Raw genomic sequence first — 19,472 nt, forward strand, 5'->3', positions numbered from 1 at the left:
TTTACACTATCACTCTCTTGCCAGAGGTGCACAGATATGACAGTTCAGATGTTCCTCTAAATAGCAAATATCCCAAACCCCTCCACTGCAGTCCAAGCACAGTACTTCCCACCTTCAATACTCAAGTCCAGCTAACTGGTTTCCATGAATCCCTTCACAAAGTATTACCCTGCTCACCGGCTAACAGCTCATTAAGTCCGAAAAACCATTCATCCAGACTCACTCCTATCTATCACGCTCATACTGCATGCTGTATGTCCAAGCCCCATGTATACAAAACCTCCTTTACCATCTCCCTCCATCCTTATCTAAGATGACTCCTGTTCTGCCTTTCCTCCACTACAAATTTATACATCCTCCAAGTCATCCTATTGTGTTCCATCCTCTCTAAATGACCAAACCACCTCAACAACCCCTTCTCAGCCCTCTGAATAATACTTTCAGTAACTCAACATCTCCTAATTTCTACACTACAAATTCTATGCATAATATTTATGCCACACATTGTCCTTAGACATGACATCTCCAATGCCTACAGCCTCCTTTTCACTGAAACATTCACAATCCATGCTTCACACCCATATAAGTTTTGGTACCACTATACTCTCACACATTTCCTTCTTTGCCTCCATGGATAATGCTCTCTGTCTCCAGAGATACCTCAGTGCACTACCCACATTTATCCCTTCATTAATTCTATGGTTTACACAAATAACCCGCACATAAAAGAGAGAAGTTTATGACGACGTTTCGGTCCGACTTGGACCATTGACAAAGTCACACTGTGACTTTGTCAATGGTCCAAGTCGGACCGAAACGTCGTCGTAAGCTTCTCTCTTTTATGTGCGGGTTATTTGTGTATCGTTCCAGTCACGGTATTGTGCCTTTTTTGTTATTTCCATGGTTTACCCCATCTTTCATATACAGTGGAACCCCAAATATTGAACTGCTCCCAGCTCAACCAATTATGTAAGTGTATTTTTTTAAGTGCTTTTATATGTGTATTTTTGAGGGTCTGAAATGAACTAATCTAATTTACATTATTCCTGATGGGAATAAATTCATTTGGTAACGGCACTCAAACAGTTGTCTGGAACGAAGAAAGTTCGATATCTGAGGTTCCACTGTATTTTTGTATACAATAAACTTACACTTAATACTGACAAAACCTTCTACATTATGTTTGGGAGCAGAACAGATGATGCCCAGCTGAACATTATGATTGACAACACTCTTATTGCTAAACATATTGAGGGCAAATTCCTGAGTTTGCACCCTGACAGCAGCCTGAAATTCAACACCAATATCCAACACATAACAAAAGTATCGAAAACAGTTGGGATCCTCTCAAATATATGTTACTATGTACCACAATCAGCCCTACTCAAACTACACTACTCATTCATCTACCTCTACCTCACCTATGCTATTTGTGCCTGGGGATCAACAGCAGAAACCCACCTAAAGCCAATAATCACCCAACAAAAAGCTGCAGTAAGAATTATCACGTAATCCAATGCTAGACAACACACCCTCCCACTCTTCAAAGACCTAAGCTTACTCACAGTACAAAACATTCACACCTACTACTCTGCAACCTACAGTTACAGAACCATCAACTCTAATATTAACTCTGAACTAAAACACTTTCTTGACAGTTGCAACAGGACCCATAGACACAATACCAGACACAAAATAACAAAAAAGGCACAATACCGTAACACACCTTACCATCAGCTACGTGAAAAACATCCGTTCTCTATTTTGTATCGTGAACACATCAAAAACAAAATAGACTTACTCTCGTTATCTGTAATTCCCGTTTTGCACTAACACTCACCCAAATGACTGTAAACATAAAATTTCTAATATAGTTATTGCCTAATAAATCTTAAGTTAGTCTTAAGCTTGTCTGAAATACATACTTTCCCAATATAGGAGCATTTATAGTAACAGTGTATCATGCTCAGATAAAACCATTCCGATTACTAAATTAACTAATTGTAATACTGTTATAGTGGAACCCAGAATTTTGGTCGCCCTGAGTATTGGCCGCTTTCGACAGCTTTTTTTGGCTAAATTTTGTCCTGAGTTTCAGTCGTTGCCCCAAGTTTCGGCCGGTGTACCAGACCTGTCTGCCTACCCATGCCTGCACGCCTCCCTGCAAAGGCGTCATGAGCCAGTCTAGCTTTGTTTATCCTTGATTGAACATTACCCTGCTTCCTCATCCAAACATTTCACAATAAATTCATTGTGTTTAGTGCTTGTTCATTGAATGTAACTGTGAAATAAGCCACCATGGGACCAAAGAAACTTCCTAGTAGCAGCAGTTGAAGCAAGAGCTTCAACTGGAACAGCATCAGACCACAGATGAGGACTTGCTTTAGAGGAGGAGGAAGAGGAAGTGAAGGAGGTGCCTTCTTCAGTGATTAAGGACATGTGTGGAATGTGGAATAAGTTGCAGTTTTGTGGAAAAATAGCATCCTGAGCAAGCTGAAATAAGCCGTCTCTGCAACACGATCAGTGACAAAACAATGTCTCATTTTAGGCAGACGCCAGAAACACAGCACTCTTGAAAGTCATTTTGAGCGACAGTGGTCCAGTGGCTCTCAAGCTGGTCTTAGTGGCATTAAAAGACAAAGAAGGGAAGTTTTTTTTTTTTTTTTCAACAAGTCGGCTATCTCCCACTGAGGCAGGGTGACCCAAAAAGAAAGAAAATCCCCAAAAAGAAAATACATTCATCATCATTCAACACTTTCACCTAACTCATACACAATCACTGTTTTTGCAGAGGTGCCCCGATACAACAGTTTAGAAGCATATATAAAGATATATAACATATCCCTCCAAACTGCCAATAATCCAAACCCATCCTTCAAAGTGCAAGTATTGTATTTCCCATTTCCAGTACTCAAGTCCAGCTATATAAAAATAACCGGTTTCCCTGAATCCCTTCACTAAATATTACCCTGCTCACACTCCAACAGTTCGTCAGGTCCCAAAAACCATTCATCTCCATTCACTCCTATCTAACATGCTTACGTACACTTGCTGGACGTCCAAGCCCCTTGCCCACAAAACCTCCTTTACCCCCTCCCTCCAACCTTTTCAAGGACAACCCCTACCCCGCCTTCCTTCCCTTACAGATTTATACGCTCTCCATGTCATTCTACTTTGATCCATTTTCTCTAAATGACCAAGCTATCTCAATAACTCCTCTTCACCCATATGACTAATACTTTTATTAACTCCACACTTCCTAATTTCCACACTCTAAATTTTCTCAGTGATAAACATCTACAGAGTACAACAGTCAAACATTAGCCATTTTAGTGAAAACCTAGGAAGTATGATAACTGATGCACGCATGAATAAAGATCACTTACTACTCTCAGGTGACTTCAATATAAATCTGCAAGACCATGACCCACACGTTACTGAATTCGCAAACACTATGAGTAACTGCTTGTTGCTACCAACAGTAACAAAACCTACAAGAATTACAGAGACTAGTGTTTCCCTACTAGACCACATCTGGACCAACATCATATCCCCTTTAAAATCAGGCATAATCACAGATAATACCACAGACCACTACCCTACTTTCCTCATAACTAATCTAGGTAAATTACCCCAAGACACTACTATGACTTCACAATGAGGCAGCCATTAATAACTTCACAACAGCAGTGACAAACATTGACTGGCACACTGAGCTAGAAATCTATACAGATATTGACGAAAGTATTAATAATTTTCTAAAAGACCCAATACCTCTATAAAAAGCACTGCCCTAAAAAAACTAAACAGATGACAGCTAAGAGGCTGAACAGTCCCTGGCTAACACCCAGCATCCTCAAATCCATAAATACAAAGCACCTTTACAAAAAACAGTACAGAATGGGTCACATAACCAGAGACCAAACAAAACGTTACTCGTCAATCCTAACCAGCCTGATAAGAAGGGCCAAAAAATTGTATTATAAGAACAGATTATCCAACTTAAAAGGTGATATAAAAAAGACCTGGAAAACCCTATCAGAAATTCTAGGAACAAAAAAGATATCACGAAACGGCGCAATTGAACTAACAAAGCCAGATGAACCCCAACTCCCACCAACTGAAACAGCAAACAGACTCAATGATTTCTTCTCCACCATAGGAAAAAACCTTGCCAATAAAATCCCAAGCTCAAATACCCCACCCAATGACTACCTCACTGGCAACTACCCGAACACACTGTTCCTAGCTCTGACTAACCCAACAGAAGTCTCCCTTATTATCAACACACTAAAAAACAAGACAGGAGATTTAAATACCTTACCACCCTTTATATGCAAAAAAGTGTTGCAAGTGCTGTCACCAATCATTGCAACACTCTTTAACAAATCCATCGAATCCTCTACCTTCCCTACAGTTCTCAAAATAGTGAGGGTCACCCCGATCCATAAAGGAGGAGACCAAACAGACTTGAATAACTATAGGCCAATATCCAACTTACACCCTCTCTCTAAAATCTTCGAAAAATTAATTCATAAGCGAATCTATTCCTATCTCATCTCCCACAACATACTCAACCCCTGTCAGTTTGGGTTCAGGCTTAATAAAAATACGAATGATGCTATCATACACATGCTAGAACAAATATACACTGCACTAGAGAAAAAAGAAGTCCCACTGGGAAAAAGAATTGATTTACGTAAAGCTTTTGATACAGTTGACCACTACTTGCTCCATATAAAACTGTCGCACTATGGTATAAGAGGGCACTCCCTCAACTACCTAAAGTCATACCTCAGCAACAGAAGCCAATATGTGTACACAAATGGAGCAAACTCTTCTGCATAGCCAATTACAGTTGGTGTCCCACAGGGAAGTGTCCTTGGCCCTCTTCTCTTTCTCGTTTACATAAATGACTTACCAAATGCATCGCAACTACTCAAACCCACACTATTTGCAGATGACACTACATACGTGTTGTCTCACCCAAGCCCAGTCATGCTAGCCAATACTGTGAATACTGAATTACAGAAAATATCTACCTGGATGAGGACTAACAAACTTACTCTCAACATTGACAAAGCCTACTTCATTCAGTTTGGTAACAGAGCTACAGATGTCCCTCTTAACATAATGATAAACGGATCACCTATCACAAAGCTCACAGTGGGAAAATTCTTAGGAATCCACCTTAATAATAGACTCAAATTTCAAACACATATACAACAAATTTCCAAGACCGTAGGCATGCTATCGAAGGTACGGTACTATGTTCCACAGTCAGCCCTCCTGGCCCTATCACTCACTTGTTTACCCCTATCTCACCCATGGAATTTGTGCATGGGGCTCAACAACAATAAACCATCTCAGACCATTAATTACCCAACAAAAGGCTGCAGTCAGAATGATAACAAATTCCCACTACAGGCAGCACACTCCACCAATATTCAAAACTCTATACCTACTCACCATACAAAACATCCATACCTATTATTGTACCTACTACATACATAGAACACTTAACTCGGATATAAACCCTCCCCTCAAACATCTCCTTGCCAACCTCAACAGAACACATGACCATAACACAAGGCACAGATCACTCTTTGATATTCCTCGTGTCCATCTCACACTATGCAAAAACTCAATGCACATAAAAGGCCCAAAAATCTGGAATTCACTACCTGTGAATATAAAAGAAACACTGTCTGTTTATAAATTCAAGTCTCTTCTTAAAAATCACTTACTCACCCACAACCAAATAAATACTGAATAATTGTATCTCATAAATGTTTAACCTGTGACCTAATCAAACTTTGTTATTTTTAATTACATTATCTAACAGAATACTCCATTCTACTGAATGCACAGCAACACAGTAAATGACCATATGACCTGTCTTTGAAATACTCATTTGTGCTTAATTGTTAACTGTTTACAACAATGTTTACCACTGAATATATCATTGCTTAGTTAATCTTAAGTTAATTTTAAGCCTGCCCATAATGCTCTGCATAGAAGGGGCTTTGGCATGTTACACTTAACCACTGTATTTCCTTGTACTTCAATGTATCATGTTCAAATTAATAAATAAATAAAGAAAAACAAAAAATAAATATTTACACCACACATTGCCCTTAGACAGGACATCTCCACTGCCTCCAACTGCCTCCTCACTGCAGCATTTACAACCCAAGCTGCACACCCATAAAAGAGAGTTGGTGCCAATATACTTTCATACATTCCCTTCTTTGCCTCCATAGATAACATTTTTTTGTCTCCACAGATACTTCAAAGCACCACTCTGTCTTTTTTCCTTCATCAGTTCTATGGTTAACCTCATCCTTCATAAACCCATCCTCTGACATGTCAGCTCTCAAACATCTGAAAACATTCACTTCTTCCATACTCCCTTTCTCCAATGTGATATCCAATTATTCTTTATCTATATCATTTGATACCCTCATCACCTTACTCTTATCTATGTTCACTTTCAACTTTCTACCTTTACATACCCTCCCAAACTCATCCACTACCCTTTGTAACTTTTCTTTAGAATCTCTAATAAGCACAATATTATTAGCAAAAAGTAACTATGTCAACTCCCATTTTGTATTTGATTCCCCATAAGTTAATCCCACCCTTCTCCCCAATACCCTAGCATTTACTTCTTTTACAACCCCATCTATAAATATATTAAACAACCATGGTGACATTACACATCTCTGTCTATGACCTACTTTTACCGGGAAGTAGTCTCCCTCTCTTCTACACACCCTAACCTGAGCCTCACTATCCTCATAAAAGCTCTTTACAGCATTTAGTAACTTACCACCTATTCCATATACTTGCAACATCTGCCACATTGCTCCTCTATCCACTCTATCATATGTATTTTTTGTGAATATTTTTGTGGGTCTAGAACGGATTAATTGTATTTACATTATTTCTTATGGAAAATATTGCTTCGACTTTCGGCCATTTCGAGTTTAGGCATAGCTCCTGGAATGGATTATGGCCGAAACTCAGGGTTCCACTGTATATGTTTTGTATTACCTCACTATTAGAAATCTAATTAATGTTAATCACTTCAGTTACCTAACCTTTATATCAGTATGCAATAATGTATATTAAAATGTACTGCTCCATGACCTGTGTCAATATAGAGTAAGAATTAGGATTAGTCTGCCCGAAATGCGTAGGTATGCTAGTGGCCTTCTTTGTAATTAATACAGTGGGCCCCCGGATTAAGACGTCATCAGATTAAGTAACGCTTGTGCGTCAAAGTACTGGCTCAGTTAACGACACTGAACTCGGTTCAAGTTATTCGTCCCGAACGTGTTCGCATGCCATGAGCGGCCTGGACACTCCATATACAGCCAATGTGCCATTGTTTACCAGCCAGTGAGGATGATTCCATGCGTACATGCAATGCATTTTGTACTATTCCATTGTTTTTAGTGCTTGTAACTGCTAAATAAGTCACCATGGGCCTAAAGAAAGCTTCTTGTGCCAGCCTTTTGGTAGAGGGTGAGAAACACTATAGAATTCAAGAAAAAGTTTGTAGAAAGATACGAAAGTGGTGGTGGTAGAAGGTGGTAGTGATGGTGGCACACCAACCAGGGTACTTCATCACATATCAGCCAGGGTACTTCCCTACACACCAGCTAAGGTACTTCCCCACATACCATCCAGGGTACTTCCCCACACACCAGCCAGGGTACTTCCCCCACATACCAGACAGGGTACTTTCCCACACACCAGCCAGGGTACTTTCTCACATACCAGCCAGGGTACCTCCCCACACACCAACCAGGGTACTTCCCCACATACCAGCCAGTGTACTTCCCCACACACCAGCCAGGACCCTTCCCCACATACCAGCCAGGGTACTTCCCCACATACCAGCCAGAGTACTCCCCATACACATGATTTGATTTGAGTGGGACTTGCGCATGAGTGAAAAAAATGATCAAATTCAATTCAATTCAATTCAAGTTTATTCTCTATAAGGGTTACAATGTGGGGTTTACAGGCTTTGGGTATTGTGTGGTTTACATGTTATAAAATACTAATTACAGAGGGGGCCACTAGGACGCATAGCATGGCTAGGCATTTCGAGCAGACTTAGATTAATTCTTAACATTAAATCCTTACAGATTATGGTATTAAGGGTAAGCGACTACATCATAATTTGTGAGTTTAGCAATGTGAATGCTTATGTTTTTGGCACAATACAAGGTGTCTATATTGGAGTATCATAGGCAAACTTATGACAAGTTAGGATTTATTATTTTAAGACTAAGATTAGTATTTCTGGGTTTATAGTCAGTGGGTGAGTGAGTATAATTGTGAACCACCAGGTGGTTATCATGTAGTTAGTTGTCGAGGTGGATCAGGGAGATAAGATGTTTTCTAACTGTAGTTTTGAAAGTGATGAATGTGTCTGCAGTTCTAGAGTTTTCAGGCAGGGTGTTCCAGATTTTAGGTCTTTTGAAATACATTGAATTTTTGTAAAGGTTTAATCGAACACGGGGAATGTCATAGAGATGTTTATGTCTGGTGTTATGCCTGTGGATCCTGTCACAACTATCAAGAAAGTGTTTTAGGTCAAGGTTAATATTGGAATTTAAGGTCCTGTAGATATAGATTGCACAGTAGTAAGTGTGGATGTTCTGAACAGGGAGTAAGTTTAGATCTATGAAGAGTGGGGGGGTGTGTTGCCAGGGATGGGATTTAGTGATTATTCTTACTGCGGCTTTTTGTTGGGTTATTATTGGCTTTAGGTGTGTTGCTGCAGTTGAACCCCAAGCACAGATAGCATAGGTGAGGTATGGATACATAAGTGAATGGTATAGCGTGAGAAGGGCAGTTTGCGGCACGTAGTATCGTATCTTGGAGAGGATCCCCACTGTTTTGGATACTTTTTTGTTATGTGTTGGATATGGGTGCTGAAATTTAGGTTGTTGTCGAGGTATAGGCCAAGGAATTTGCCCTCATTATGTCTGGCAATTAGAGTGTTATCGATCTTAATGTTAAGTTGCGCAACACCTGCTCTGCTACCAAACATAATATAGTAGGTTTTGCCAGTGTTAAGTGTAAGTTTATTGGCTGTCATCCAAGTCGATATTTTGAGCAGCTCCTCATTAACAGTGGTGTTGAGGGTGGCAAGATTAGGGTGGGTTGGGCAAATACGATTCTGTTAATGGGATAGTTTGTGAAGGACTTGCTTAGTATGGGCCAACAGGCCTACTGCAGTGTTCCTGCTTTCTTATGTGCAAACATTTATGGATGAACATCACCCTGACACAGCTGTTGCAGGCTGTCTTGGCAACATCTACAATCACAATGTTGTGACCCATTTTAGGGAAATCTTAAAGAGATGCCAGAAACAGAGCTGTCTGGACAGATATTTAGTGCCACAGTTGTGCAGTGACTCTCAAGCTGGTCCTAGTGGCATTAAAAAACAAAGAAGGGAAGTAACCCCGGAAAAAGACTTGGTACCAGAAGTCTTTATGGAAGGGGATTCCCCTTCCAAACAATAGTACACCTCCAGCCTCTCCCCTCCTCCTGTCTCATTACTCATCAATAAGTCTTCAATAATGGTAAGTGTCATTTTAGTAATATTTTACTCTGCATGTCTCATTCTTTTCTGTGTAGGGAAATGTATATTTCACGTAAAAAAATTATTTTGTTTAATACTTTTGGGTGTCCGGAACGGATAATTGGATTTCCATTATTTCTTACGGGGAAAATTAATTCGGATTAAGTCAGATTTGGTATAAGACACTCTCTCTGGGACAGATTAATTATGTTATCCATAATATGTAAACCACACAGTGCAAGCTTTGCAAGGAAATAAACATTTTCATTTTCATACCTGTCCGTCGACATGTCCACTCCCAAATATCCAAACACATTCACTTCTTCCATACTCCCTCCCTCCAATGTGATATCCAATTTTTCCATACCTAACTTGTTTGATACCCTCATCACCTTACTCTTATCTATGTCCACTTTCAACTTCCTTTCTTTACACACCCTCATGCATATATATAAGCATGTATGTATGTATGTATGATGTATGTTTTTAATGAAATCAAACAGTTGTCGTTAGCTGCTTGGATTGAACTTCTTCAATAAGACCCAGCAAGACACCCTGTAAAACAATGCAAGGGATATATTGTACCCTACATAAAATTATAAGAATATGGAAGGGATGTATCATATCAAATAAAATCTCAGTATGCAGAAGCCTATGGATGAGCCAGTAAAGTACAACTATATTAGGGAATAAGTAAATAAAAAAAAGGCCACTCTGTCAATGTTTTTAAGAAGCACTGACCTCCTCATGTTCACTCTGCATCTTCTCCTTCTTCTGCTGCATATCTTGCACAAACTCTAACTTTATTTTTTCTAGTACTTCATTGTTCTTTCTTTCCATCTCTTTGATTACTTTGTTCTTTTTCTCATTATTTTCCTTTTCTATCCGAGTTTTTGCATCTTCTACAGCTTTTTTATGTTCTTCCTCAAGTTTAGACTGAATTTCTTTTTTATTTTGTTCCAGTTTTTTCTTCTCTTGCTCTTGAAATTTTTGTACAACAGCTTTGTGCTCATTCCTGAAAAAAAAAAATAATAAGAAAAATAACAATAATAATAGGTAGGTAGTAGGTAATTGTAGGTAGCAGGTTAGTAGACAGCAACCACCCAGGGAAGTACTACCATACTGCCGAGTATAAAATGGAAGCCTGTATTTGTTTTACATGATGGTAAGATTGCTGGAGACTTTTTTTCTGTCTAATAAATATGCAAGATTTCAGGTATGTTTTGCTACTTCTACTTACACTTAGGTCACACTACACATACATGTACATATTTATGTATATACACTCCTCTGAGTTTTCTTTTATTTTATCTTAATGGTTCTTGTTCTTATTACTTTTCCTTTCATATCCATGGGGAAGTGGAATAAGAATCTTTCCTCAGTAAGCCATTCGTGTTGTAAAAGTCAACTAAAATGCCGGGACCAATGGGCTAGTAACCCCTTTTCCCATATAGCCTACTTAAAAGAAAAAGAAGAAAACTGTCTCAGCGGGATGTTTGAATGGACAAAGAGCAGGATTACAGATAAGCAAGGAGGGTTTAGAATGGGTAGATGTGTAGATCAGGTGTTTACATTGAAGCATATATGTGAACAGTATTCAGACAAAGGTAGGGAAGTTTTCATTGCATTTATGGATTTAGAAAAGGCATATGATAGAGTGGATAGGGGAGCAATGTGGTAGATGTTGCAAGTGTATGGAAGAGGTAGTAAATTACTGAATGCTGTAAAAAATTGTTATGAGGAGAGTAAGATTCAGGTTGGAGTGAGGGTAACCATAGAATTGATGAAGGAAAAAAGGTGATTGGTGCATTGAGGTATCTGTGGAGATAAAAAACGTTATCCATGGAGGCAAATAAGGGAATGTATGAGAGTATAGTGGTACCAACACTCTTATATGTGTGTGAAGCATGGGTTGTAAATGCTGCAGCGAGGAGGCGGCTATGGGCAGTGGAGATGTCCTGTCTAAGTGCAACGTGTGGTGTAAATATTGTGCAGAGAATTCGTAGTGTGGAAATTAGGAGGAGGTGTGGAGTTACTAAAAGCATTAGTCAGAGGGCTGAAAAGGGGCTGTTGAGATGGTTTCATCATTTAGAGAGAATGGAACAAAGTAGATTGACTTGGAGAGCGTATAAATCTGTAAGGGAAGGAAAGTGGCATAGGGATAAGCCCCAAATAGGTTGGAGAAAGGGGGTCATGGAGGTTTTGTGGGTGAGGGGATTGGACTTCCAGCAATCGTGCATAAGCATGTTAGATAGGAGTGAATGGAGATGAATGGTTTTTGGGACCTGATGAGCTATTGGAGTGTGAGCATGGTAATATTTTGGGAACGGATTCATAGAAACCAGTTAGCCGGACTTGAGTCCTGGAAAAGGGAAGTACTGTACAATACCTGCACTTTAAAGGAAGGGTATGGGATATTGGCAGTTTGGAGGGACATCTGAACTGTCACATCTGGGTGCCTCTGCAAAGACAGTGATTGTGTATGAGTGATGGTGAAAGTGTTGAATGATGAAAGTTTTTTTTTTCTTTTCTCTTCTTTTCAGGTCACCCTGCTTTAGTGGGAAATGGCTGACATGTTAAAAAAAAAAAAAAGGAATAATGTCTAAAATATGGGCTTTGCAAAAATACTAAGAACAGATGTACTGTAATTTCCTAACCTTACATCCATCTGATATGACTTTTGCAAACAAAAGAACAATTGTGCACAGTTCAGGATATTTGTTAAAGGCAATGTTTTGCCACAAGTGGCTTCATTAATCCTACCTAGGTCTGATGAAGCCACTTGTGTCATCTTCTACAGTTTGTTGGTATCACTATACCATTTACAAACCAAAATTTTGATGTCAAATGTTTATTATGATTCAACTGTCTTTAAACAATAAAGAAAGTCATTCCAGTCCTCTATCCTAACATACTGTGCCCATGGCCAGGCTCAGAGTAGATAAACTTTCAAAACTCTTCAAAGGTATATCAAAAGTATAACAAATGCCTTCCTCTCTCTTCCCTTTTCACCCTACACATATATCTACTCAAAGCCATCTAACTTGTGATGCCCAAGCACTTCTGGCAGGAGAGCTATTGAATGACTGATGGCAAATATGTTTTCTTCTTTGAATCACCCTATCTTGGTGGGAAATGCTGAGGTAGTAAAAAAAAAAAAAGTAATATATACTTTATTTTTTCCTCTTGGGCCTGATACTCTTGATTTAGTTTCAGCTGGAGAGCTTTCAAATCTGCATCAAGCTTGTCCTGCAGTTTTTTCTTATCTGCTTCTTGTTGTTTGGCTGCAGCCTGAAGAATAAAAAGTCAATATTTAAACAGAACCAAAGTACTGGACCTAAATTATTTTTTGAAATTCACTATACATTACTGTAATATACAGGAGAGCCCCACTTATATAGCAGGTTAGGTTCTGGACTACTGCTGGAAAGCAAAAATCACTGTAAAGTGAAACACAGTCTTTCTTCACTTTAAAATGCACATAAAAGCTTGATAACGTTTACATTATTATATATTAAGTGAACAATATAATCAGGCCTAAAAAATGTATATATAGTGCACACATTACCTACCTTAAAATATTTTTATCCTTAGCTTACAGTGAGTGGTGAACATATTTACTGTAGGAAATCTGAATAGATGAATAATTGGTATAACTGAAAACAACTGCATTAGCAAAATGCCTCTGTGGCTTAGTAATACGACATCAATTTGAGGTATTTTATCTATTTTTCACTTTGCTAAGATACAGGCAGAGCTGGTATGTATGATGTCCTATGATATGGTACCCACTTATGTAAGATAGTAAAGAAAAAACGTTCAGGAGTGTGTACAGAGGTCAGCAGGGTAAAAATAAGTTATGAGATGGAAAGGAATGAGAAAAGAGCTGGTAGAGAGAGAGCAAGAGCGAGAGCGAGACAGGTTGAGAGAGAAGTAGAGAAAGAGACAGGTAGAGAGAGGCAGGTAGAAAGAGAGAGAGAGAGAGAGAGAGAGAGAGGTAAAGAGAGAGAGAGGAAAAGAGAGAGAGAGGTAAAGAGAGAGAGAGGTAAAGAGAGAGAGAGGTAAAGAGAGAGAGAGGTAAAGAGAGAGAGAGGTAAAGAGAGAGAGAGGTAAAGAGAGAGAGAGGTAAAGAGAGAGAGAGGTAAAGAGAGAGAGAGAGAGAGAGAGAGAGAGAGAGAGAGAGAGAGAGAGAGAGAGAGAGAGAGAGAGAGAGAGAGAGAGAGAGAGAGAGAGAGAGAGAGAGAGGTAAAGAGAGAGAGGTAAAGAGAGAGAGGTAAAGAGAGAGAGGTAAAGAGAGAGAGGTAAAGAGAGAGAGGTAAAGAGAGAGAGGTAGAGAGAGAGAGGTAGAGAGAGAAAGGTAGAGAGAGAAAGATAGAGAGACATAGAGAGAGAGAGAGGTAGAGAGAGAGGTAGAAAGAGAGGTAGAAAAGGAGGTAGAGAGAGGTAGAGAGAGAGGGAGGCAGAGAGAAAGGCAGAGAGGAAAAGAAAGAGAGAGGTAGAGAGAAAGAGAAGGAGAGAGCTACCTCTCCACTAAGTGGCACCAGTCACTGGATGAATCCAAAGTCAGCTGTATGGTAGCACTTGACATTGCTGGTGCTTTCGACTGGGTGTGGCACCAGGGCCTCTTAGCAAAACTTCAAGCACTGGGAATTGCAGGCTCTACACTATGTCTCCTCAGTGATTACCTTCATGGTAGATCTCTAAGTGAAGTTCTCAATGGAACGGAATCAGCAAGATATCCTATTGGGGCAAGTGTTCCACAAGGAAGCGTGCTGGGACCATTGTTATGGAATGTCTACTTCAACGACCTTCTTCACCTCATCCCAGAATCACATGCATATGCAGACGACTGTACACTGACATTCACTTATCCAAGAGAAGAAATGCCAGCTGCTCTAAGCTACATCAATCACCAGCTGAGAGCTATATCAGCTTGGGGAAATAGATGGCAAGTAACATTTGCACCTGAGAAAACACAAATGATGACCGTCTCTAGGCACCATGATGGTAATGCTGGTGCAGTAGTAAGGATGAATGGGAGGGTGTTGGCACCTGAAGAAGAAGTTGATATCCTTGGGGTGAAATTTGACTCCAAACTAACCATGAAAAACCATGTTGTAAATCTTGCAAACAAGGCAGCCAGGAAGCTTACAGCACTTCGCCGTATCTCGCATCTGCTTGACAGTAGGGGTTGCAAGATTCTGTATGAGGCACAAGTAGGCTCGCACCTTGAGTATGCTCCACTTTCTTGGTTTGCCTGCCCCCTTCTCATCTGCGACTGCTTGACAGAGTAGAGAACAGAGCAAGACATCTCGTCTCTTGCCTGGACCCATCCTGGATAGATCTGTCATTTCAGCAGAGCCTTCAACATAGGAGGGATGTGGGTGGCCTTACTGTTATGTACAAGACCAATATTGTCAAAGTACCACACTTGGATCCACTTCGAGGACAGCATGAAACAAGCTTTTATGCCACAAGACAGGCAGAAAGCAGCAACTTCACTCTGGCTGTACCCTTCTCCAGAACATCACTCCATCTGAGATCTTATATACCCAGGATGACTCGAGTATGGAACACATTCGTACAGCATAATGATGTAAACGAGATAGTCAGTTGATCAAATGAAAATGCTGGCCCACAGATGGCTCCAACTTCATCCTGTTCCTTACTTGTATGTCTCATAACAATAAAAATGCTTTCAAATGAGCTGATGTAGGTAACAGCTCTTAGCTTGCCAATAAAGTTAGGAATCCTTAACCTGTAAACAGCTTGTCAATAAAGCTAGGGATCCTTAACCTAACCTTGTCAAACCCTGTGTAAAAAAAAAAAAAAAAAAGAGGTAGAGAGAGAAGTAGAGAGGCAGAGAGAGAAGTTCATTAAGTGATAGTGAGAAGGCAACACTTCCAGCTCGTCGGCCACTGCCTGCCCTCATTACCCACCCTGCTATAAACACCCCCACCCAGATACTCCACTCCACCCATGATACCACCACCCACCCTCTCTCTCCTGTGAACTTAATTGCAAACCTACAAGCCTCCTCTGGGATGACTTCACATCGCAAAATAGCAAGAATATCTATGCTATCTGGCTACTGTCCCAGTAGTTACTGCAGTGTTTGTGGGTATACCACAAGGGACAAAATTTTTCTTAGATGTAAGGAACCTACTTGTTCCAACTACTGCCACACAGACTGCATTCCAGAAGAAGAATTTTGTTGCAGCCAAGTTGAAAATTTCAGAAAATTGAAGGATATCCATAATCCTGTGGTATATGTGGATACAAGCCTGGAGCTACAGGAGGAAGGTTCAGAAGTCCTACCTCAGGGACTTCTGTCCAAAGATCAAGTCTGCCCTCTTGGGCTGTGTTGTAAAGTTGCAGCTAAGATAATCCATCACAGGGAAGCACTTCATGAGCTCCTCAAATCATTAGATAACCTCCAAGCTATTGTAGAAGGCCAGTGCAAGCCTACATCAAGTGAAGTAAGCTGCTCAGCTGATGGTGACACTATTGACAAAGACTGGAAGTCCCACACTGAGCTTAACTCAGGGGTAAATAACTGGTGGAATTCTGTCATCGCTAAGGTCCCACAGACTGACAGAGTTCAAAACACTACCTTTGGGAATTCTAACACAATTCCTCTGACCACCACAGAGGGAACAAATCCTCTTCCCAGCAACGAAGGAAACCTTGGATCTGTTAATTCTCCTACACCTGACATCTCTGCTTCAGCCACTGCCAGTCCACTTGACAGTGCACATACCATCTCTGATCCTACACCTGTCAGCACACCTGCCGACACTATTCCAGAATCTGGCAGCAGTGCTTCATCAGCAAGTTCTGAGTCAGGAGTTTCTCCACCAGAGATTGGTGCAGTTAATAATCAGGGAACTATCACTTCACCTGATCACCTACTGCGCCAAAGTACGAGCAGCAGGGACACATCTGTCAGAACTGGTAGAGGACGAGGCAGAGGACGTGGAAGAGGACGTGGAGGAGGAAGACATCTACAGTTGTCTCACCCTCCACTAACACAGTTCCAGCGGCAGAACCTGAGGACAAATCTGCAAAACACAGGAGGTGCAACAAATCATAGTCCACCCTCCCAGGCACCTAGGCTGTGCTCTCGCTGTCACCGGAAGGGGCACACTGCCAGCAACTGCCTGCGAGATACCAGGTGTAATTACTGCTACAAGAAAGGACATCAGGAGGACCAGTGTCGGAAGAAAAAGGAACTTGACAGACAGGACCACCTCTTTAGAGACCTGTTCTCAGAACAAACCAGCAGGATCTCTGAATTGGTGAGCACTCTCACACGTCACCCACTCAGCTACTCCTATCCCAGCCCAGCAGGTGGTATTGTGCCTTATACAAGACCGCAGACCTACATCCCTGCAGCTGCCTCAGTACCCTACCTCTCTCAAGGGCAGGCACCTTACATGCCCTACACACATGACCACATCATCATGAGGAGCCAGTCTATCAGCATCCTGTCGGCCAACATTAGAGGTTTCATTACTAATGTTGGAGAGCTCACACACAGTTTTGTGAACACTCGACGTCCCGACATGATAGCTGTTGTTGAAACATTTTTGGATGACAGGACTCCAGAAAATTTTGCAAGAATTGCTGGCTACACCTCATGGATGAGAAGAGACAGGCAAGGGCAAGGAGAAGGTGTTGCTGTGTGCTTCTCTAAAAGTGTTCATGCCCATCACATTGATGTTGCCACCCCTACACATCTTGAAATGATGTTCTTCAAGCTCTGCATAAACACTAGTACCTCTGTACTAGCATGTGCAATGTACAGACCTCAGTGGCAACATGCAGATCCCATCAACTTCCTAATGGAAAATATTGACTCCCTTCTGCTACAACACAACTGTCAACATATCATAATTGTTGGTGACCTCAACCAGCACCTTATACAGAGGGACTTTGATGACCTTCTTGCAGTGTTTGATATGAGAAACTTTGTTGATTTTCCTACTCACATCTCTGGCTCCTCCCTTGACCCAGTAGTGAGTGATCTGGCAGAAGGCATAGTCACTTGTCAACCCCTCGGCTATGTTGGATTGTCTGACCACAAAGCTGTTTTTACGACACTTAAGATCCCAACAGAACGAGGTGAGGAGTCCACACGCACAACCTGGCTATGGGAAAGAGGTAATTGGCCAGCCCTTCGCTCTGAGCTTGCCACCACCAATTGGAATGCTCTTCTCCAAGGGGATGTTGACAACCAAGTGAAAGCCTTCACTGGACACATCCTTAATCTACAACAAAAACACATTCCTCACTGGCAATATGTGACGAAGCCTACGGATCAGCCTTGGTTTGGCTTTCATTGTAGAGAGGCTGCTACTGCTAAGTACAAAGCATGGCGAAGGTATAAGAGACATCCTACCACCTATAACAGGAACTTGCACAGGCAAGCCTGTAGACATATGGGTGACGTTCAAAAGTGGGCCATTGCTAAACGGGAGGTGGACACTAAAAGAAAGCTAGCATCAGGTAGGGTAGGCTCCAAAACCTGGTGGTCCCTGGTCAAGGACAGACAAGGTTATCTGCCTGATGAACTCATTCCACCTCTAAATCGACAGGATGGGACCACCTCTACTAGCAGTCAAGAGAAGGGGGACCTCTTTGATGAACACTTTGCTACTAAAATGCAAGTTCCTGATCCAGCAAGGGACTCTCCTTGGCTAGCTGCAAGAACTGTGTCAAAACTGTCAGTGGTGACAATAAGGCAGGAGGAGGTGCATTTCCTTCTTAAATCGCTTGACCAAGAAAAGGCTGTGGGCCCAGACAAGTTGAGCCCAAGATTGCTGAGATGTGCAGACCAGCTAGCAGCACCTCTAACTCACATCTTTCAGCACTGCCTAGTACAGTGTAAATGGCCCTCTCTATGGAAAGAGGCAAATGTAGTCCCTGTTCACAAGAAGAAGAGCAGAGCAGAAATCAGCAACTACAGACCAGTGTCACTCCTGTCAATCACTGGTAAGATCCTTGAGACAATAATCTCAAGACAAATGACAGAGTTTTTTTACTATCACTCACTACTTTGTGATTGTCAATATGGCTTCAGGAAAGGTTTCTCTGCTGCTGATCTGTTGTTAAACCTCTCCACTAAGTGTGGGACCAGGGCCTCTTAGCAAAACTTCAAGTAATGGGAATTGCAGGCTCTATGCTATGTCTCCTCAGTGATTACCTTCATGGTAGATCTCTAAGTGTAGTTCTCAATGGAACGGAATCAGCAAGACATCCTATTGGGGCAAGTGTTCCACAAGGAAGCGTGCTGAGACCATTGTTATGGAATGTCTACTTCAACGACCTTCTTCATCTCATCCCAGAATCACATGCATATGCAGACGACTGCACACTGACATTCGCTTATCCAAGAGAAGAAATGCCAGCTGCTCTAAGCTACATCAATCACCAGCTGAGAGCTATATCAGCTTGGGGAAATAGATGGCAAGTAACATTTGCACCTGAGAAAACGCAAATGATGATCGTCTCTAGGCACCATGATGGTAATGCCGGTGCAGTAGTAAGGATGAATGGGAGGGTGTTGGCACCTGGAAAAGAAGTTGATATCCTTGGGGTGAAATTTGACTCCAAACTGACCATGAAGAACCACGTTGTAAATCTTGCAAACAAGGCAGCCAGGAAGCTTACAGCACTTCACCCTATCTTGCATTGCTTGACAGTAGGGATTGCAAGATTCTGTATGAGGCACAGGTATGCTCACACCTTAAGTATGCTCCACTTTCTTGATTTCCCTGCCCCCTCCCCCCTCTCATCTGCAACTGCTTGACAGAATAGAGAACAGAGCAAGACATCTCATCTCTTGCCTGGACCAGTCCTGGATAGA

General features: G+C 41.2%; 1 protein-coding gene across 2 annotated transcripts in view; it reads right to left on the reverse strand.

Annotated features, from left to right (window-relative positions):
• The window catches only part of LOC128686288 (centrosomal protein of 164 kDa), a 273,426-nt gene that overhangs the window by 42,702 nt on the left and 211,252 nt on the right, over positions 1–19,472 (reverse strand). For both annotated transcript variants that reach the window (XR_011392109.1, XM_070085949.1), the window contains exons 10-11: positions 12,777–12,895; positions 10,346–10,619 (exon numbers count right to left, since the gene is read on the reverse strand). Coding sequence is in view for 1 of the 2 variants with exons in the window: in XM_070085949.1 (XP_069942050.1) it covers positions 10,346–10,619; positions 12,777–12,895 (393 nt within the window). In the remaining variant the exon portion in view is untranslated. The remainder of the gene's footprint in view (positions 1–10,345; positions 10,620–12,776; positions 12,896–19,472) is intronic.

Source organism: Cherax quadricarinatus, chromosome 17, assembly GCF_038502225.1.
Source record: "Cherax quadricarinatus isolate ZL_2023a chromosome 17, ASM3850222v1, whole genome shotgun sequence".
In the NCBI taxonomy this organism is placed as follows: domain Eukaryota; kingdom Metazoa; phylum Arthropoda; class Malacostraca; order Decapoda; family Parastacidae; genus Cherax; species Cherax quadricarinatus.